We start from the raw sequence: 22,081 nt of genomic DNA on the forward strand, positions 1-22,081 counted from the left end.
AAAAGCTTGATAATTGTAGCCAAATTAGCTTTCCCTGCCAGCCAAGAGCAGATGGAGGTATAGTGCAATGCTAGGGAGATGAAAGATTAGGATCTTTTGCTTCCTATTTTAGGTATGGTTTGGGGCAAAATGAGCTAAATAAAAATCTGGTTATTACCGATACCGAAAGTCATTTTAGGTTGCAAATATTCCTAGCTCATAAAATATTTGAAGAGAGAGTATCTTAATACCTCATTCTTAACTACAGTTTTAAAAACTATATCAAGAAATGAAGTATTCATTTGAACCAAGTAATTTTTGTAGGGATGTACATAAGGAATTCATATTTTATTCATTGAAATACATTATTGGGTTTTTTTTTAAAGAACGTAATCGTTAAATGTTAGGGCATGTATCAACCACCCAGTTCAGATGCTGATAATATTTTCCATCATTTGAAAAACAGTCTGATTTGATTGAAACATTTTAGATTCTGGACAATTTGATTCAGAGCTAAATGTGGACTAAATTTTGAAATCATTAATTTTTCTTTTGTTGTGTGCCGCCCAGAGTCGCTTGCTCATGACATGGATGGCTCTATAAATTAGTTAAATATTGTGGCTCTCTTTGACCTATCTACAAAAGTAGGTACAGCATTTTTTTCTAAAAATGGGTCTATAAAATCCCAGAGAAAGGAATGCAATGATTTCACAAAGTGGACCTTCCTTAAATATGTAGTTGATCCTATGGAAAAACAAATTTAAATCTGAAGACAGTTCAAACGAATATAGGTTTATCTGAACTATTAATGGTCAAAACAAATTGGCAGTAAATAAGAGTCAATGAAATTCAAAGGGTGTGTGTGTGGATTTAGATCTCTTGTGAACATGAAGGGACTCGAGACTGATGATCTGTTTAACCCCTCCCTCAGGCTCAGTCTGGTCATCTCCTACCGGAATTTTGATAGAAGATGAAATCTCTCCCTTCTTTAATTCTCCCATGTGGATTGTGTAGTCTGCCCTCACAATGAACTGAGAGTAAATAACTATTTATTAGCATTACGAATATGTATACTATATTATTCATAATGGTGTGCATGTAAAATAAAATGCCCATACAACACAGAGTACACAGGGAATTAAATAAAAGACCCACAGAAGGACCACTGTGAGGCAGAACGATATATAATTCAGCAAGAAACAGTAATTACTGATATATACACTAGAGAACTACAGAGAGAGAGAGCATAGAATTCAAAATAACAATTAAGGCCCAAGTAGAGAAAGAAAAACGCATAGCAGAGCTTATACTTCTAAGGGTAGATAGGATATGATCAGAATGAAATTTAACATCAGAGAAAATGAAAATAATTTGGCAGGTTCATTATCTGTCTTTCAGAAAGTTCAGAATTTGATTCAGTCATTTTGGAGGGAATCCTGCTTTACCTGGGGAAATCTCTCTAAAATAGTTCCGTTCCGTTCTGGATAGCCACTGGAAACCAATATTCTTTAATATGTTTAATTCTCTAAATTAGGGGCATCATCTCCATAAATTAATTATGTATTATTTAAAGAAGGGTTTGCCTTTTATCTGATATATTACTATTAAATATATTTTCAATCAAGGCTATTGCTTAATCACTGCCATCTAGTATCTTTTAAGAGGAAGGGAAAAAATCTTTCTGAAAGAAAACTTCAGTTTTCATAACAAGAATGTTCAGTTATTGAAACTGTTGATTTTCTGAGGATTTGTTTTTGTTGTTCATTTATTTTTTGTTCTTCTGTATTTTGTCTTCTGTTTGTCTTTTTCCCACTTTCTCTACACCTACAATGCCATATTTCTCACACAAGTGAGCAAAATTAAAGAGGAATATTGACTACATAACACTTTATACAAGAGGAACTTGCAACAAAATATTTAAGATTAAGCAGCTGACCGTAACCATTATTCCGTTTGTGCTTCCATTTCTCTTTGATTTTACCCATTGTGCGAATGTTCACCATCTTGATTGAGCTGCTTGGGAGAAGTTCCTTCCTTGTTTATTTTTCTTAACATTTTACAAAGTTTGATATGTTTTTTTTATTGGTCATTAAGGTGTCAAGTTCAATCCGTTTATAGTTATGATTGTTATGACTGTAATAAAATAGTAAACTTAAAAAATCCAAGAACCTTTGTGCATCAAATCTGCTTGTTAAATGAGCTTCACTCTCACAAGTGGAGTTCCTCTCTTCCTCTCCCAACTGTTGGCAGAGATTCCCTTCATTCTTTAACATAAGATTTTGATGGTGGACAGAATCTGGACGAGGAAAGGGGCATCGATGTAAGTCACACAGGAGTTTCTGTGATTTGATGGCAGTCTCAAAACAGTTATTCTCTGTTTTTAGAAGCAAAAGAATCTATGATTCCTGGAATGTATTGATAATAAGTGCTTCTAAATAATCTAAATAAAAATGTTTATGGGACCCAGCTTGTTGAGATGGGTATTTTTTTATAGTTTCAATACCTTTTTTTGATAGGGGGACAGTGGTAGCCTTCCTATAAGACTTTATTGCCATCTAGTGGTGGATTGCTCACAATGTAATTTTTAAACAGTAATCAGGAGTTACAATGATGCTAGGAATAGTTAGTGAAACAGGAAGAAGAGGCAAGCAAAGAACATGCTGGATGGATAACATCAAAATCAATACAAAGATGGACATCCAACATCTGAAAGAAGCTGTGTTTGACAGAGTAGCATAGAGAGCACTTGCCTAGAAAGTCACCAAGAGTCAGACACAATTGAATGATTAAAGCAACAACAGTGAGGACTTGTTATACCAGCATTAATTTTTTCTTAAATATCTACTTCATGAATTGAATAAATATGCTTCAGTTCTATGAAGGTATGACTATATCAGGGTCGTCACTGATATAATAGTTTTTATTTTTATGTAGCTCCTAATACTAACCAGTGATAGGTGTTTTGCAAATTTACATGGTTCTTACATTGACCCTGACGTTCGTCATGAGTCACCGCATGTGCTGCATGATGTGTCTAATATCATACAGATTTACAGATATTTCTCATTGTTTCCACTAGAAGGATTGAATAGCAGGGACTTCCACACTGTGGAGTAAGGGCAAGGTATTTTGTTACCTTGATGAGAATCACCTGTCTGAAAAGGCTGTCATACATATCTCTTCACATTGTCTCAGATGCTTTTTAGTGGAGCCAATTATGCTTGAACCACTGTTGAGTGGCATACAAGTTTAATAAATTATTATAACTATACGTCAGGCAGAACCTGGAGTGACAGACAGATCTGTTGTAATGAATTTCATTTCAGATATGTCAGTTTCTTAATTTATCTATGAACTACTGTGAACTGAACAATGATTGCACATATTTGTTTAAACAGGCATTTAAAAATAAAGTTCTGTAGCTGTGTGTAATTTTAACATATGAATATAAAATGGAGTTGTGACATTGATCCCCCGAATAACATATAAGCATTAATATTTGTACAAAGTTTAAACAAGAAACACATTTATAATCATGTCATCTTGAAAATGCAATGACTTCTATGCATGACACAAGTGTGTAATTATATCAGTCATGTGATCATGTCATCACATGTGTAATCATTTTGACATCATTGTGATTTCTTACAGATCACACTAATAGGAATCCAGAATTTCATGGAATGAGAAAAAAATAAGAATTCTCTATATCTGGTTAAATTAGAATTCTGACTGTCTTAAAACTTTTTCCCCCCCTGTAATTTTCTATATTTAGCACTGGATGTATCTTGGGGGTAGGACTTGTTCTGTCACTGATGAGTCACAGCAACTTGACAGATTCTGAAGCTCACATTTCCACCTCTCTGTGTAAACTTCGCAAGTACTTGGATGATGCAGAAGACCAAAGCCGAACATTACAGGAAGTAAGAGAATGAATTCATTTCTTAAAAGTATGTTTTATGTACACACAATCTGGGAAAGACAAACATGCTGGAGAAACAGCAGATGAAAAGCAAGCATTGGAAAAGTAAACACCATTCTAATCATTTCTTACTTTTTCTATTTTCTAGATTCTTGCCTACACAATTGCCTGTGTCTGTGTTTCTGCTTACAGCAGTAGGATTGTTGAGGCTACCGAGGCTGAAGATGTTATGGACAAGTTGCAGAAATTAACAGAAATGAATCAGCAGGTCATATAAAGCTTTTAGGCCGATTTTATGCTTTCAAAATATTTCTGTAAATATTTTATGTTATCCTAATATTTTCAGCAACAGCATGAATGATTTGAAAAGCTAATCAAACTGCTTCTTGAAATGGAGGCAGCAGGAAACCTTAGTCCTGTATGTCTGTGGAGATTCTCAATCATCCAGGTGATAGTTGTCCCAGAGGTGTTTTTTTTTTCCTTGAAAATGTTTCAATTCTCATCCAAGAAGCTTCTTCAGTTCTAAGACTGAGATAGGATTTAAATTTGAATGAAGTTGAAGAAGGAAAAGGGAGGGAAAGATAGTTACTATATCCAGATTCAGGTTACAGATGTGACAGATTTCAAATATCTTATCTATTAACAATTGTAATGTGTAATCCGCATACCCATATACTGTATATGTATACCTGTATACGTTTTACCAGTATACGTAACCCGTATACTGAGATGGCCTGAAAACTTTGCAAGTGCTGTTAAAGTCCTGCTTTTCCAAAACAGCCACTCTGAGGTTTGTCAGGAAATTTTTGGGGAGATTGAAATGCTTTGATATTACTTTATCCTTGTTTTGAATCCTGATGTAAAATGTGTGACCTATCAGGATCTAACAAGAACACACATAAGATTAGAAGCATGTTCATATACTTTGCTTCCATTGTGATGTATGCTATCATCTGCCAACAATACTTATCTGAAATTTTTATGTGTGTGTCATCAGTTATTGACTTCTGGTGACTGCCTGGACAAGTCCCTGCAGTTTTTTTTGCAAGGATTTTTGGAAGTGGTTTGCTGTTGTGTTCTTCCTAGACCTGTGAGAGAGTAACTGGGTTTGTACCTATGGCAGGACTAGAACTCCTGGTTTTTTGGTTTCTAGTGTGGTGCTTCAGCCTCTTCCCTCTGGATTCTATCTAGGACAAATGGGAGAAAGTATTTGTGCAAAAGACTTAATGGATACAAAACTGACATATACAATTGTTAATTGATAAGATACTTGTGATTTGTTTTATAAGTAAATTGCATCTGTATAATCACTTTTCCTTTTCTCTTTCTCCTGCCTTTGCCCAATTTAAATCCTTCATCTGCAACTGATGAAGTGAGTTGCAGTTCAAAAAAGCATAATAAAAAGTTATAAAATAATAAATAAATATATTTAATAATAAATGAATAATAAACATAATAAAAATTCTTATTCACTCCTGATTTTTTTTTTGCCACTGTCAATTAACATTGCTTCCTCTTACAACATCCAAATAATTGAAAATTTTAAGAGTATAATCCCAACACATTTGGAGGGTACCAGTTGAAAATGGCTGCTCCATAAAACATGGTCATCTTATTCAGTACTTTGATATCATTATGTCAACTGTTTCCCTGCTCAGAGTCTACCCTGCTAATTTTTAATGCAATTATATAAAGAACACTGGTAAACCGATGGAAGATGGAAGGGGATGATGTTTACCATATAATGAAACCATTCATGGCTTTGCAATCTTTTAATCTGGTATATTTTTGTTTCTAAGTGCTAAGATTTTTTTTTTTTCACTTTTAATTACACTTGATCTGAAGCAGTATTTTATCTGGTTTGGAAGAAGGGCTGCTCTGTGTGCAATACTATACAGTCCAAGTTCATTTTCCATGCTTGACTGCGACAACATAAAAGCATTTTGATTTTGTTTGTTTCAAAGAACTCACAACAGTACTACAGTACGCTTCTTAAATTAAGGATTTCTCTGCCCCTCCCATTTCCTCACTCTTTTTTCTCTCACTTTTGAAACAATGCAAAACAAACGGCCTCCCTAATGTGCTGCCTGCTTTATGTCTTGTTCTGTTCCAGACACCAGGTTTTGCTTTAGCCTTGGGGAGCCTTGTTCATGGATTGTCTGTATGTGGACATGGAAAAGCAGACGTTCTCAGCAATAAGCTATTTCCTGCCTGGATGAAAACTGTACTTGCCGAGGTAAAGCATTTGGAACTGTATGAGTTGACTGACAGCTTAAACCATTCCTGGGGATGCAATGTGCCAGTCTGCTACTTTTTTAAAAAAACAACTATGGAATAAAGCAGTTTGCTTTTGCTAGCTGTGGTTAATGGGAAGTCTTGAGGCTTAGAATGGGCTGATTCTATCCATCCCCCCCCCCCCCGGTGAGACCAGTCTATCAGGGCAACCTGGTCTACCCAACTATGGGATGGAGCATACTGCTTCCGCTTTCATTTTTCAGCCCCAATCCTGGCGCCTTCTCAGGCAGACACTTTCATGACAAACTGTTTTTGTGTTCAATTCCATTCTTTTGTTTCTATCTCCCCCACCCATAAAGTACATCTGAAGTTCCAGGATTCATGCAGTGGAGCTGAATGTGCTTCTGGGTCTTCTAAATCATTGAGAGCCAGGCTGCGCTAAGTTTGACCCAGGGCCAAACTTACATCAGCAGATTCATTTCCTGGTTCATACACTGCTTTTAACTGAAAACCAGTGGCGTGGTAGGAGTTAAGTGAAGCTGCTTAACACTTCCCTGTCCATCTGTTCTCCCCAGCCCAGTTGCTTTACCACAGTATTGTTTTTTAACGGGTAGAAAAGCAACCACAAAGATTTCGAGGGTTAAAGTGGTTGAAGGTGAAAGTTTCTGAGCAGTCATTTTTCTCTTCCCTTTTGTGCTATTCATCTCTTCCTGACCACAGAGTCCCATAGCTGCATTTCGTTTTTGAAATGATTAAAAGGCTGAATAAGTAATGAATTGGAGAGGATGAGTGGAAAGCTATCCATTTCACAATGCTGATGGTAGCATACTTGGTATCAAGATGTCTGTCATTGGATCAAATGGTGGAAGAATTTGGGGAAGGGGGGGGGATCTTTTCTAGCAGGAAGCAGTTCAAGAACATTCACTTTTTCTCTAACAAAACTTTGGTTTTGCTTTGATTCTAGGGAGCCCCTACAATGCAAAGACTAGCAGCGGTCAATGGCTTGGTCTCTCTAGTGGGTTCTGAAAGTACCATGATACAGGTAAAATAAGGGCATGATTATTTCCATCTTGAATTTACTTAAATTTTCAAATTTAAGAATAGGGGGGCAACTTTATAGAGTAGATGCAGGAGAAGAAGAGGCAGAGCCTGCGGGGGGAGTCAAGAAAGGACTGTGCCTAGAATTGTTACATGTCCACAGATGCTCCAAGTCCAGGCCCTCTTGAATTCTGTTGACTCTTTATCTAGCATCAATTTAGTGCTGACCAATTAGTGGGGTAGATTCTTGTGTTTAGGCTTGAGCAATAAATCTTTTTATTTGGAATTTACCATATGGTCTTGATTCTTCGTGGCTTACATTATGTTTTCAGGTGAATTGAACAAGCCCGATAGTGTTGCAAAAATATACTCATATCCGGTGGAAAAACCATAATGTCACATGAAATTTAGGCAACTTTAGCTCCTTGAGAGCTGCCCCAGAGTGGTTCAGATTTGGGGTGGGGAGGGTGGGGGGGCACACAACAGTGCACATGGATAGCAGCACATAAACATCCAAGTCTTCTTTTACATAAAGCACACTTATAGCTTTTCCTACAATAACACCGACAATGCTTCCTCTGCCCCCTTCTGCCTAAAATTTGTTATGGTACTATTTTGAACCATTTTCCTGGGAGAATGACCAGAATATCACTTTGTTTCCGTGCTGCCTGAAAAGATATAAGGCTAGGACCGAATGCTAGTATGGGAAGAGCAAGAGGTCTGTAGATGTAGATATGCCTGCAGAGACTGCTGCCCATCCTTCTTTCCATGGTAACTTCTTAATAATCATAGCCACTATTTCCCCATATCTCTGTTCTCGTTTTTAAAGAAAAACCCTTCTACATTAAAAAAAAAATGCATGATTTTTATTGAAAAGTGCTAAAAACAACTTGCATGAGTATGTTCTTGTGTAACAAAAAATGACCAGCATGACTGCACTACATATAGAGAAAAGTTGTGTGTGTTGTCCAAAAGCAAATTCCAAATACAGGTTTCTCAACTTGATTCCCTCTGGTTATCCAGGTTCCAGAATTCTTTGGGCCATCTGGGTGAGAATTTGAGTGGGTTGCCAGTCTAGCACCTCTCCTCTGTAATGCTCTCCTCTAGAACCAGCAGTGATTTCCCTAAGTTTCCATCAGTGATGCAGAACAGACTTTGTCTCACCAGACAGGGTGGTCTACATTATCTCTCCATGCATGAATGAGAGACAGATGCTTATTTAGAATATATAGAAGCTCAGTTCTGTTTTCTTCTATGTGTTGCAACGTATTAAGTATTTAGTTTACAATTACACAATGTTTTTCTTTAGAGTATATAGATAGAAGATCAGTTCTTTTAATTTATGGTTACACAATATTTTTCTTTAGGGTATATAGAAGATCACTTCTGGTTTCTTCTGGGTGATGCAACATATTAAGTATTTAGCTTATTATTACAGAATATTTTTCTCAGTTATGCTTTAATGTGATGAAATATAGAGAATCTTGCTCTCTCGCGCTCTCTCTCTCTGTGTATTCACTGATAAAAATAAGTCTCAAGTGATTGGTGTTTTCCAATAACAGACGTGAATGCAGAGTCAACAAAGGTATAGCTTTTACTCAAGAGATTTTATACTGTAGTGGTTAAATATGGGATTAACCCTGGGAAAACCCAAATTCAAGCTTCCCCTCAATCACAGAAGCTCATTGGGTGGCTTTGGGCTAGTCTCAAAGGGCTGTTATTGGGAAAAATGGGGGAAAGGAGTATGATGTGTTCCTGAATATAACAAATGCAGTAAATAAATAGCTGAGGAAAAGATAGAGCACCATTTCAATAAGTGGTTTACTAGAATTCACTTATGCTTCCTTGATTAGTAACATATAGCATGTAATCCCATGTTATTTATTTGTTTGTTTGTTTGTTTGTTTGTTTGTTTGTATCCTGCCCTGATTATTTTTACAAATAACTTATGGCAGTAAACATATCCAACACATCTTCTTCTTCCTATTTTCCCTACAACACTGAGGTGGGTTGGGTTGGGTTGGGCTGAGAGAGAGTAACTAGGTCAAAGTCACAAGCTGGCTTTCACGGCTAAAGTGGGATTAGAACTCAAGTTCTCCTGCTTTCTGGCCTGATGCCTTAACTACTAGACCGTACCCAACATTGCTTTCGCAGTATGCGTTTGATGTTAGAAAATAAAATTGTTTTCATATTAAATAAACATTAAAATAAAACATTTGTACGCATGTATGTGTGCAAGCACATGCATAAAAGTCCCTCACCATACAGATGCTTTGGCTTTCTGTGCAATTATTTTTTCATCCATCAGTGTTCTCCCATTTCTTTCTCCTTTTTTAAAAAAACAGCTGAAATCAGAAGCTATCCAATCTTCTCAGTTTCAAAGCAAACTTAATGAAGTCATCCGAACCCTGACTCAGGTATGGGTTAACCTATTGTAATTGCTATGAAATTCTTTCGGGGTAAAGTATTGGATTATCTGGGCAGTCCTTTAAATCCTCAGGTGCTCTATTTTGAAAGTTGCTGTCATATTTATTGTAACATGGTAAAATGATTAAATATAAGGGAATAATTTAATTACCAATGTAATTAAAATGATTCAAAAATATAATATTTTGTTCCTGAGTTTACCTTGCTTACTTCTTTCCTGGGCCCATTTCCTTTTCTGAAAGAGCTGGTTTGAAAATGATTAGTAATCATATCAACCTTTTAACAAGGTTCGGAAATAGTCGTTGAAGCTGCTGTCCACTATCCATTGGATCTGACATACTGTTGTTCCATCTTCAGCTTTATCAGTAGTCTTTATTCCAGCCTGTAGTGGACTATCTCACTCCAACTAATCATTAAGAAAAAAAGACACCTTAATAGTAATATGCATTTATGGTCATACTGGTTAAAATTCCCTTTCCAATTTTGGAATCATTATTTTCCTTCTTTGTATTTTGTATTTCACATTTATTAAATATTCACAGATGTGTACTCCCATTTGAACAGAATGACTTCCGAGTATGGGTATAATCAGGCAACAATCCCCAAATAGTTTTATATAGTTGACTTTTTGCTGTCGTTCTTGTTCTTGTTTTGGATTAAAGTTTTCTTATTTGGAATAAAAATGAGCTTTGTCACAGAGAAAATATTCACAGACAATTGAATGGTCAATATTGGGGCATTCCTTCCTTCAACACTTGCCTATTTTTCCCCCTCAAAGAATAAAGCACCTTTTACTCTGTGATCTACAGAATGGTATGGTCTACTCACCTAAATATTGAATGTGCCTATATATTATGGGGAATATCACATTATAAACTAGTGGCATTTATTTTATAATTATGATAACCTACATAAAACAAATTATAATTTGGGTTCATTTGTGATGGTTCTCCTTGTAGGTAATCAGTTTTTCTGGGGTGATAGGCCTTCAGGTAAACGCAGCATGGATGTTAGGACATTTGTACCTTTCTAATGTGTCTGCAACCCGTAGTCGAACATCTGGTAAGTTGAAGCTTCTCATATGAATTTGTAGATTCAGAAAATGTCAGTAGAAAGAGAAAGAGAGAATAATAAAGAGTTTTGATAAGCTGGAACATATTTTTGAGTCGATGAGGTCAACTTGAGTAGAGTGTCCTTTTTTCAGTTCATGGACAGAGAGGACACCTGTTGATGACTCTGGTAGAGAAAATTTTTGTTCCTGGTTTGCTAGCTCTCACTGAATTTCCCACAGCCTGCTTTTTCCTGCTCTAAATTGCCCTGTGATCAAGAGTTAATCGTATTAGCTTTCATTTCATTACATGCAAATGAAATGAAAGTTAGTTTTGACTTGGTCTTATCCCCTTATTTCCAGCACACAAATATTATGCATGGAGCTTAGTTTTGAACTCAGATACCTTTCTATTGCCAAGTGTAAAATTGTCAAGTGTGAATGTGAAAATGGTTAACCTGATTTGCCTTTGTCTTTACAGTTCCTTCTGACTTTAGCTACCTCCCTGAGAAAAGTTTTCTTAGAGCAGCCATTGATTTTATTATAGAAGGCGGAAAGAAAGGTAAACGAAAAATTCTTCTATGGGGCAAACATCTTCCAGTGAGGAAATGAAATAATTATTTCTCTTCTCTACCACAAATGTGACGTGATAATTGAAAGAATGGTACAAAAAATTTTTTTTACTACAGAAATTATTAGCATTCTTTTTTACAACTGGAGAAGACTTATATTGCTGATATGAACTTATAATTCTACACATTCTTAATGTCTGTAATACGGACACAGCCAAGAGTATCCCTCCGCTTTTTCCCAACAAATCCCAATTTTTACCATTTACAAGAAGATATTCATAATAGAAAGCAAAGGGACTATGGCAGCGGTCTCCAACCTTTCCAGCTTGATGGAACGATGGCAGTGGGAGTGTGTGCCACTTTCACAAATACAGCTCCGTGTGCATACACTCACTCCCCACCACTTCCGTGACCCGGTTCTGAAGAGATGGCAGCCTAGCAGTGGGCCATGAACCCGGTATTGGGGACCCTTGGACTCTGGAATAAAGAATGGTGAATGCCATTTGCTTGTGTCAGTTTTAACTTCTTTCATATCAAATTGGTATTCTTTGGGAGGAAATGGAGTGGTATCTGGACAGTGTTTGTATACTTATTTTGCATATCTGAAGAAAAGGGGGGCATGGATCTAGACCTTACTCTGATGAAGTGCTTTCATACCAGATATTACCGTATTTTTCAGACTGTAAGACACTCCGGTCTATAAGACGTGCATTAGCTTTAGAGGAGGAAAACAAGAAAAAAAACTGCCTCTGCCTCTGCCGCCTGTTTACCGCTGCAGCTCATTTGCCACTGGTGCAGCCCATTCGCCATCGTCGTGTCCTTTTCGCCATGTCCCATTTGCCACTGCCGCCACCCATTCACTGCTGCCCATTTGTCACCACCGCATCCCATTCACTGCTGCCCATTCACCACCACCACAGCCCATTCACCACCGCTGTGGTCCATTTGCCACTGCCTCTTCGCCGATTGCCGCAAATGGGCAGCAGCGATAGGCAACGGTGACGATCCCGCCACCTAGAAGAGCTGATCAGCACCACACCAACCCGCCTCCCCCTGCAGCAATATTCGCTCTATAAGACGCACAGACATTTCCACCCACTTTTTTAGGGAGGAGGGGTGCATCTTATAGTCGGAAAAATACTGTAATTACTATGGAGATACAAAATGAATGTATTTTGAAAACTCAGTAGAATATAGTTAAAACTCACGAAAAGTAATCCAGTGATTCTTTGTTTTTGTCATTATAAGACATGTCAGTTATTCAAGTTATCTAGTTATTCAAGTAGTAATTGGAGGCTTTGTTTTAGGGCCTGAACAAGTTCATCCAAGCTTCTTAAAGGCAGCCATGGCACCCATTGCATTGACTGGAGGAAGCTATCAGTATCCCCCTTTGAATTGGGCATCAATTCTTGCCCCTCTGCTGCGGCTAGACTTTGGTATGCCTTTTTTTTTTTTTTAAAGAATAAGTGACTGAATCCTGTCTGTATTCCTTTGAGTAGATAAATAATTTAATCAAATCTCTTCTTTTAGTATAGAGCAGCATTTTTTATTTATCCTTGTTTATCCATTATTAAGCATTCTTCACAGAAAGATCTTGGAAGGTGAAAATTTTATACATTTGGTTTATTAATTTCCTTGTAACTTAATGGGCTGCAATACACCATTTCTTCGTGGTGACTTTTGGAAATTTAAATTTGCATCATAGATTTCAAGGGGCAGAAGAAATACAGTTAGAGCAAAAGTGCAGCGGCCTCTCCTATATGACAGGACTTGGATACAGGGTAGAAAACTCATTATGAATTCCTTTACTTCCTCAGCATTTATTCTCAGTTCATGTAAATATGATTTTCGCTGTACTGTTTGTTTAAATCTAAAGTCAAGTTCTTCCATTCTAACGTATTTAAATTTGTTTAAGGTCCTGCTTGGCCTTGGTCGACTAATGGAAAATTGTTCTATTTATCATGCTTCTGTAATTGGATTTTAATTTTATTATACTTTTAGAATAATTTTTGTAACTCAATATCAAATCAAAATGTAATTGCAGTCTATTGAATTGGGTGTTGGAATATAGCAAAAGTAAATGGTAAGTGTAAACAAATGAAATAAATATTTCATGTCTCTGAAATAAGTAAATAAGAGAGAAAGACCATTTCACTTGGTTTTCATTTTTGCGTAGAACCAGGCACACACACCCCTCCCCACCCCCACATAAAGAACAAATTTGGGTCAGTTGAATAATTGCTTTCTTTATTTAGTCTGTGATGGTCGTTTCAACCAAGATCACCACTAGTGTACAGGTAGTCCTCAATTTATGACCACAATTGAGTCCAAAATTTCTATTATTAACTGAGATATTTCTTAAGTGAATTTTGCCCCATTTTATGTCCTTTCTTGCCTTAGTTGTTAAGTGAATCACTGCAGTTGATAAGTTACTAACCCGGTTGTTAAGTGAATCGGGCTTCCCCATTGTCTTTATCAGAACGTCACAAAAGGTGATTGCATGACCTTGGGACATAGCAATGGTCATAAATATGAGCCAGTTGCCAACTGTCTGAATTTTGATCACGTGATCATGGGGATGCTACAAAATTCGTAACTGTGAAAAACGTTCATAAGTCACTTTTTTCAGTGCCATTGTAACTTTGAGCTGTTCACTAAATGAACTGTTGTAAGACAAGGATTACCCCTGTACTGCTTTTCAGTGGTCCCTGAAACGTTACTAGCATTCTATTATGTTTTTCAGGGCAATGGAAATTTCCATGGCTGATAGTAGAACATAGACTAATGGAGTTGGAAGGGACCAACTCTATTATTGGGTTCTAATTCAATAGAGCTGGAAGAATAAATATAGGAAGTTGAGATTGATGTTTTATTCCAAAGCTTTTGCTATGTCTTCTTATGCCTTCAATTCTCTCCATCTTTTTTTTTTTTTTTTTTAGGAGAAGAAATACAGCAGTTGTGTATTGAACTAGCTGTGACCCAGGCCCAATCATCTCAGAATGCGGCAATGATTTTAGGCATGTGGGTGGCACCACCTTTGGTCTACAGTTTAAGTGTATGTGTTGATTCTCTAATGGTTCTATTTCCTTGTCGTGGGGGTGGACGTGGAAAGTCAGTTCCTTTTGCTACGTGGTTCCTCTCCATTCAGTAGAAAGGGAAGGGGGAAACGTATCTTAGTGTAATAGATTTGTAATCTTTTTAAAACTAACCTATTCTCTGAATGAAAAAGAAGAAACATCCACAAATGTAATATGAAATCATATTGGTTTATGTATTCTTCAAATACATATATGTACTTTTCAAAGGCATTTGTTGAAAATAATAAAGTAAACAATCAACTGAGATTTAACGTTGTAATGCATATTAGATTCTTGCGAATCCCTAATGCTCTGAATTTGCTCATCAGATACAAACCAAGAGGTACCTTTTTGCTTCCTTACCTTTGTGGATGAAATATGTAGCAGAAGACAAACAGCAGGTCTTCACTGAAGTGTTTATGGTGCAGCATTTTGAGACAAAGAAACAGTCAAAAAACCAAGACCTTTGCTGGAACATTTTGCAAGGACTCAGCCAAGCTATGAAATCTCCTAGCCCAACTCAGCACAGCTGGAGTTGTTTTTGCAAGGCTGCTGAGAAGATATTTGAGCTTTTGCCAGATGAGATTTGGGTAAGGAAAAGTAAACATTTGAAATATTACAACTTTGCTGAAAAAAGGTCTCATTTGGGAAGATAAAAGAGGTTGGCGAACTGGAAAGGCTAGATGAAAAAGAATGAGCTGTGACATATGCAGATATTTTACTGCGTACAATATTTTAATCAGAGCTTTCGTGGAGATTGCCTTACACAAGTGTGCTGTAGGATAATCTCTTGGACTTTTTAAAATGAGTATGCGTCTAATTTGAGAACAACTTAGATCAACATTAGAAATGCCTTTTTCTCTGATTGCTGTACTGTTGAACATTTGATTCCATTGCTTCAAAAAGTATCTATTAACTCAGTGAAGTTGGGATTCCACTCAGAGGATATTCACTGAACTGAGTTCATTTTGGAAACTGAAGTACTGAGTGAATAAAATTAATTGAAATGTTATTTTGCAAAATTTTCCTTGAGGCCTACTATGGCAAATATGTAAAATGGATTTAGAAATGATCTACGTTGTTATTTTTAGTTAATAAAGCGAAGTCATATTTAATTTTGCCCATGAATTTAGAATTATAATTGCAGGACTTGTAAGGGACTCTAGTCTTAATGGAGAACACTGAAGCCCTTTTCACATGTTGATTTGAACACATGCGAGGAAAAAGTGGGGAGGGGGGGTTATTCATACTAATCCCATCTCCCTCATCTTCTCATGTGGGTGGGACTAAGTTCCTCTAAAATCATTCTAAAAATGATTGCATTCTGTTGATCAAGAGTACGTTTATTTTTATATTTATTGCAAATTTGAACACTTACAATTAGGCACCTTTATTTTATCAAGAGCATATTACATTCTTGAAGTCTAGGAAAATGTAAAGAAGGCTGAAGTGACATGAAATGAGGCAAAAGAGAATTTGGTAGACAATTATGTGTGTGTATATAGAATTGTAAAGAAGGCAAACATGGCTTATCCAATATTAAAAGAAGCAGAAATATAGTCCTCTCATGCATTAGACTCTTTATGATTTCAGAATTTGAATTTATCTAGTTACAAGATAAAAAGATCCCAAAACAATTTGGATTTTTTAATTTTTATTTAGAGCCTGATTAGCTACCAGTAACGTTAACACAAAGTTATTGAACCAGAGAGTATTAATTTCCAGGCCACAAGCAGTTTTTTTTTTTTTTTAACTCTCTTGATCTTAAAAAAAATGGAGGCATACCTGACATTCAGTGATTTAACTCTGTACCTCCCTATCAGCTGTCATGGCAATGGGGCATATTTCTTCCTTACAACTGCCCTGTTTATATTGCCTTTAATATCCTGCCTTACCTCTTACCTCTGCGTTTGTCTAGTTTTCTTGCTTAGTGAAGCATGGCTGCGTTCAGGAAATTTCAGTACACTCTTTTTTTTTTGAGATACTGTTGCTTACTTCATTGGTAGGAAGATGATGAATGATAGTTTATGTTCCAATAGACACAGATTCCAATATTAGTATTAGCAGTAATACTATTTTGATTTTTGCACTGGGAGTTCATGGTATTGTATATAGAGTTTTTCAACATTTTAGTCATAGGTGGAAATGAGCATCTCATTACTCTTCGGATGTTTCTGGGTTGAAAGGATTAGCCAGCTGTAAACTGTTGTCCAGAGCTGGGGTCTCCAACCTTGGCAACTTTAAGGCTTGTGGATTTCAACTCCCAGAATTCTGGGAGACTTAAAGTTGCCAAGGTTGGAGATACGTGGTCCAGAGGACATGAAAGGAGCCTTCCCACAGAATGTGTGTTGGTCATACTGTATAGTATGCTTTATTTTAATTATGATGATAAACAAGCAAACATTTTAGTCTTACAAAAACAACCTAGGAAATAAATTGATGGGGTAGAGGTTAGGATTGTTTTTTTTTTAATAATAGGCACATTTTTATATAATAGGCACATTCATATAATCCTGTGCACTAAGAATCACAAGTTTGATCAATTAATAATTAGAGATATCACTGTGGGCATTTATGATACCGTATTTGTCACAATTTTGTCATTCCTTCATTTTCCAGTAACCTCAAGATAGTTTTGGTCTGTGTTTAAAGCATTATTGTTTCTGGTACAAGGTATTATTTATTCACATTGCTATCACTGATAACATTAAGCGGAGGTTTAGAATTTGAAACAGAAGAAGATCATATGTCATAACATAATGATTTTTCTGGCTTGGCTTAGGCTAAAACAGACATTTGTTTTTATTTCTTCAGCAGGATGATGTAAAGATGTATATACTCGCGGCAAAATGTCTCTCAGAAATGGTTGATACAGAAGTTGAACGGATTACAGAAGTTTCAAAGGTAGATACGTTTTAGCTTATGAATCTTTTATGGAGATGGAGATAATTATGTCTGTCTACTGTTTTACCTAACATTATCATTATCATTCCAAAGTCTAGGTGCATATAGTAAGGCAGATTTTAATTTTATGCTTTTATTTAAAGCTTGACACCATTTGAAAATGGGTTTTGAGTAATTAAGGTATTTCCTAGTAATATCATAAAAATGCCACTTCTTGGTCAACACGTTCAGTTTGAAAGTAGATATTGAACTAAAACCCTGTAACCTTAAAACAATAGTTTGAAAGATGATACCATTCACAAAAATAAAGTTATCTACATGGTTTTCTTAAAGTAAGCAGCATGCCAGGAACTAATCTATTTTGGTCCTGATGAGATAAGCAGAGTAGCTTTAATTTATTACTGCTACCCCCGCCAGTCTGAGACAGAATCAGTATTGATGATTCCACATGGGAGAAAGAGACAGACAGACAGACAGACAGACAGACAGACAGACACAGATGCAACACTTAATATTTGTGTAGTTTATATGAAGTGTTGCTGTCCTATGTGTACATGTAACATTATTTTTGCTCTCCGAGCTATTCTTGAAATGCTCTGACCCCATGAATCATGGTTTATAAACTAGAGTGTACTATTGTGAAAGATGTTTCTATTTTTTATCCCTCAAGCCTGATTTCCTTCTTCCTTTTGTTTATTAGAATTAAGCATTGACTCAGAACAATAATTGTGCAACACTGTATGTTACATTTTACACAACCTAGTTTATTTGTGCCCATAATTGGAGAACTCTTTAAATCCATGGCTATAATTTGTGAATCATAAAGTAATCACAAGTTCAATTAACTATGATTTTCATGTGGGTGTATATATAAAATGGGCACAGAAGAGAAAAGGATTTAATTCATAAAGCGTTGGGAAGTATATGTATGAACCTGCTTCCTGATTTTCAGTTAAAACATTTTAAATGTGACATTTTGTTAATGTGACATTCAGGAGCATCGCCAGAAACATTTTCAACGGAGAGCTCTTTTCTGATTATGCGATGTCCCTTTTTTTTTTCTGAGAAATCGTGAGGAAATGTTTCCTGTCTTCAAATAATAATGAGTAAGAGCTTACACCATAGAGCCTGTTTCCTATTTTTCATCCATTTCATGGTTTGTTTTGCAGAACAATTTGGAAAAGGTTGCATTTGTCAAAGCTTATTTAGTTTCTCAAGGCAGATTTCCTTTGCTGAGATGGAACGATGTGATTAGTGTTGCGGCTGGGTGCCAGCAGAAAGAAACTATTGTTTGGATGCTGCTGCACAGCTTTTATCATGCACGAATCCTGAGCCATGAAAACACTGGTAAGAAATCATGGCCAAAAAAACAAACAAACCCCTGGGCGATCCACTAATCTCCATTTATTATAATTACTAATAATAAAGTAATGTATCAAACCTCCTTTTAGTCGCATTTCCTAATTATTTTCTCCCAAGTCCTTCTGTAGACCTATGCATGTGCAAATATTCCCTCCCTCTCCCCCAGTTCCAGGCAGACATCAGAAAGATGGAGATTTATTGAAGTGCTAGTAGACTGCATTTGGCCTTGTGGAACATAAATTGTGCAAGGTCAGCATAAATTCCTGGTGCGTATTATTTACAGTCCTTTTAAAAAATATTTCTGCCCCCCTCCCCACTTTCAGATTTCCGAATGTTGGTATATCTTTTCCCCTTAATTTTATCTGAGCTTCGTGTGAGTCCTACCAATACATAAGGAGAATCTGAATGGGGAAAAAAATAACAACAAAGTTTGGTACTTGTTTCACTTATTTCATAAATTTGTCCATCGAGCACTATGCTGGTGGGGAAAAAGGTAACCCCTCTCCCACCCCTATCCCAGTGGTGGGATTCACATTTTTTTACTACTGGTTCTGTGGGTGTGGCTTGGTGGGCATAGTGTGGCTTGGTTAGGCATGGCTTGGTGGGCATGGCAGGAGAAGGATACTGCAAAATCCCCATTCCCTCCCCACTCCTCGGGGAAGGATATTGCAAAATCTTCATTCCCACCCCACTCTGGGGCCAGCCAGAGGTGGTATTTGCTGGTTCTCTGAACTACTCAAAATTTCCGCTACCGGTTCTCCAGAACCTGCTGGATTTCACACCTGCCCTATCCAGTCAATTCAGTTAAATAATAAGACCTAATTGTATTTGAATATTTCAGTGAACAGATTTGGACCCCTCACAAACCTCTATAAATCTCACAAACTTCGCCACAACATCATCATACAAATTCTAAAAGCACACCAGTGGTGGGTTTCAATTTTTTTTACTACCAGTTCCGTGGGTGTGGCTTGGTGGGCGTGGCATGGCATGGCATGGCTTGGTGGGCATGGAAAGGGAAGGATACTATAAAATCTCCATTCCCACCCCACTCCAGGAGAAGGATACTGTAAAATCTCCATTCCCTCCCCAATCCAGGGGAAGGATACTGCAAAATCCCCATTTCCTCCCAATAAGCTGGGTCTTGGGAGGCAGAGAATAGGTGGGGGCGGAGCCAGTCAGAATTTTTACTACTGGTTCTCCAGAACTGGTCAGAACCTGCTGAAACCCACCTCTGAAGCACACCCTATCCTGTTCTAAAAGGTTTTTGGAGATTTTTATTAAAAAGTTATTGATACCTATCCATTTGAGGGGGGGAAAAGTTACATGAAAATAATTTAGAAAGCTCTAGGCTTTGGTGATGTACAGTCAGAGACACAATGTTGAAATAGAGAAGAATTGGGGCAATAGTGAATCTTCCCAAGAGTGGCTGTCCTGTCCAAATTGATCCAAGAGCACAGCCTAAGTTCATCCAGGAAATCATAAAGGAGTCACGAACAACATTGTGGATCTTCATGCTTCTCTCACACTGGCTAAATCCAGTATTCATAAATCCACCATCAGAAAAATACTGTATAGAAATGGGACTCATGAAAGAATAACAAGATGGAAGCCATTAGCACTGATCTCCATCTGAGTCCTAAAAACTGATAGGAAATTGAAACTTGAAGTAACACTTTTTCTTGAAAAAAATCTGTAAAGAAGTCTGATTTGGAAGAGTTATTATCCTACAACTCTTAAAATGCCTGTACGAATGGCCATATTTCCATAGAACATAAAACATAGAATAGAACATAAAATAATGGAGTTGGAAGGGACCTTGCAGGTGTTCTCGTCCAACCCCCTGCTTGAGCAGGAGACCCTATAGTATGGGGCCGACAAATGGTTGTCCAGTCTCTTTTTGAAAGCCTCCAATGATCCACAACAACTTCTGAAGGCAAGCTATTCCATTTGTTGATTGCTCTCGCCATTAGGAACTTTCTCCTTAGTTCTAGGTTGCTTCTCTTCTTGGTTAGTTTCCATCCATTGTTTCTCGTCTTGCCTTTTGATGCTATGGAAAATAGTTTGACCCCACTCGTCTTTGTAGGAGCCCCTCAATTATTGAAACATTGCTATCATGTCTCCCATAGTCCTTCTTTTCATTAGACTAGACATACCCAATTCGTGTAACTGTTCTTCATATGTTTTAGCCTCCAGCCTCCTGATCATTCTTGTTGCTCTTCTCTGTGCTCTTTCCAGAGTCTCACCATGTTTTTTTATTTTGTGGTGACCAGAACTGGATGCAGTATTCCAGAAATTTTAGGCTCAATTGTGGTCATAAGTCAAGGATCACCTGTACTGTGATTGAGAACCCATTCAATAATTTAACAATTAATAAATAAGTTCTAATCAATTGCATCTGCCAGGCCATCTTCAAGAATAGTTCAGTGTAACATATATTGCAGTAATTAGTTTATTATAGAAGGGATCAGTGAGGCTAAACAATCCTTGACTTCATGAGGTCATAGCTCCTGCAGCATCTGTAATTGAGGTTTTTTTGTCACTATAGAGGCTATTTGGAGAGAGGGAGGGAGAGAAAGAGAGAGACCCCAAGACACATATGTGTTTTTCAAACAACTGATTTAGTCAAAAGAGATTAAATTCTTAAATTTAAGTATCACCTGTCCACTGTAAGCCCATTTTCCTTATCTCATCTTCAATTATTTGACCATTAATCAGTCCATTATTGCCTCCAAGCAATTCTCAAAAATCTGCAGACTTCATAGTTTGCAGTTTGGAAAGGAGATACTGAATTAAGTATCTTACATTTAAAACAGTCTCTGTAGCTGTGTGTTTATGTGTCTTCAAGTCAGTCTTGTCTTTTAGTGCCTGGCAGGACAAATCTCAGTGATTTTCTTTGCAAGATTCCAGAACTGATTTAACATTGCCGGCTTCCTAGGGTTGAGAGAGTGTGACTAGCCTGAAGTCATCCAGTTAGCTTCATGCCAAAAATGGAACTAGAAGTTGCAATATCTTGAGTTTTTAGCCTGATACTACACCAATCTGGCTTGTCTATAGCTGCAAAATAGTGATTATAAAAGCAGTTCCCACTGAATCAGGTCCTGCTCCTTTATATAGACATAGCCATGTCAGTTTCTTGGCAATTACATAATAGTTATTTCTATTGCCATCTTCTGATACACTTTTTGAGTTCCATGTCTAATCTAGAACTATTCTGGAATTTCCTGGTTGCCTCCCATCCAAGAAGTAACTAGTAACTAATGCCATCTATTGACCATTAAAAAGGTAAAGGTAAAGGGTCCCCTCACACATATGTGCTAGTCATTCCTGACTCTAAGGGGCAGTGCTCATCTCCATTTCAAAGCTGAAGAGCCAGTGCTATTCGAAAATGTCTCCGTGGTCATGTGGCTGGCATGACTAAATTCCAAAGGTGCACGGAATGCTGTTACCTTCCCACCAAAGGTAGTCCCTATTTTTCTACTTGCATTTTTTATATGCTTTTGAACTGCTAGGTTGG

At 37.0% G+C, this 22,081-nt stretch overlaps 1 protein-coding gene across 1 annotated transcript in view; it reads left to right on the top strand.

The window, feature by feature from the left end:
• Positions 1 to 22,081, top strand: part of FOCAD (focadhesin) — a 139,216-nt gene that overhangs the window by 110,574 nt on the left and 6,561 nt on the right. The window contains exons 29-40 of the mRNA XM_034410513.3: positions 3,755 to 3,902; positions 4,050 to 4,169; positions 6,015 to 6,137; positions 7,101 to 7,178; positions 9,520 to 9,591; positions 10,561 to 10,663; positions 11,131 to 11,211; positions 12,529 to 12,657; positions 14,161 to 14,276; positions 14,628 to 14,888; positions 17,113 to 17,202; positions 18,372 to 18,549. Of these exons, the coding sequence (XP_034266404.2) occupies positions 3,755 to 3,902; positions 4,050 to 4,169; positions 6,015 to 6,137; positions 7,101 to 7,178; positions 9,520 to 9,591; positions 10,561 to 10,663; positions 11,131 to 11,211; positions 12,529 to 12,657; positions 14,161 to 14,276; positions 14,628 to 14,888; positions 17,113 to 17,202; positions 18,372 to 18,549 (1,499 nt within the window). The remainder of the gene's footprint in view (positions 1 to 3,754; positions 3,903 to 4,049; positions 4,170 to 6,014; positions 6,138 to 7,100; positions 7,179 to 9,519; positions 9,592 to 10,560; positions 10,664 to 11,130; positions 11,212 to 12,528; positions 12,658 to 14,160; positions 14,277 to 14,627; positions 14,889 to 17,112; positions 17,203 to 18,371; positions 18,550 to 22,081) is intronic.

Source organism: Pantherophis guttatus, chromosome 2, assembly GCF_059756535.1.
Source record: "Pantherophis guttatus breed Tessera chromosome 2, ASM5975653v1, whole genome shotgun sequence".
NCBI lineage: Eukaryota > Metazoa > Chordata > Lepidosauria > Squamata > Colubridae > Pantherophis > Pantherophis guttatus.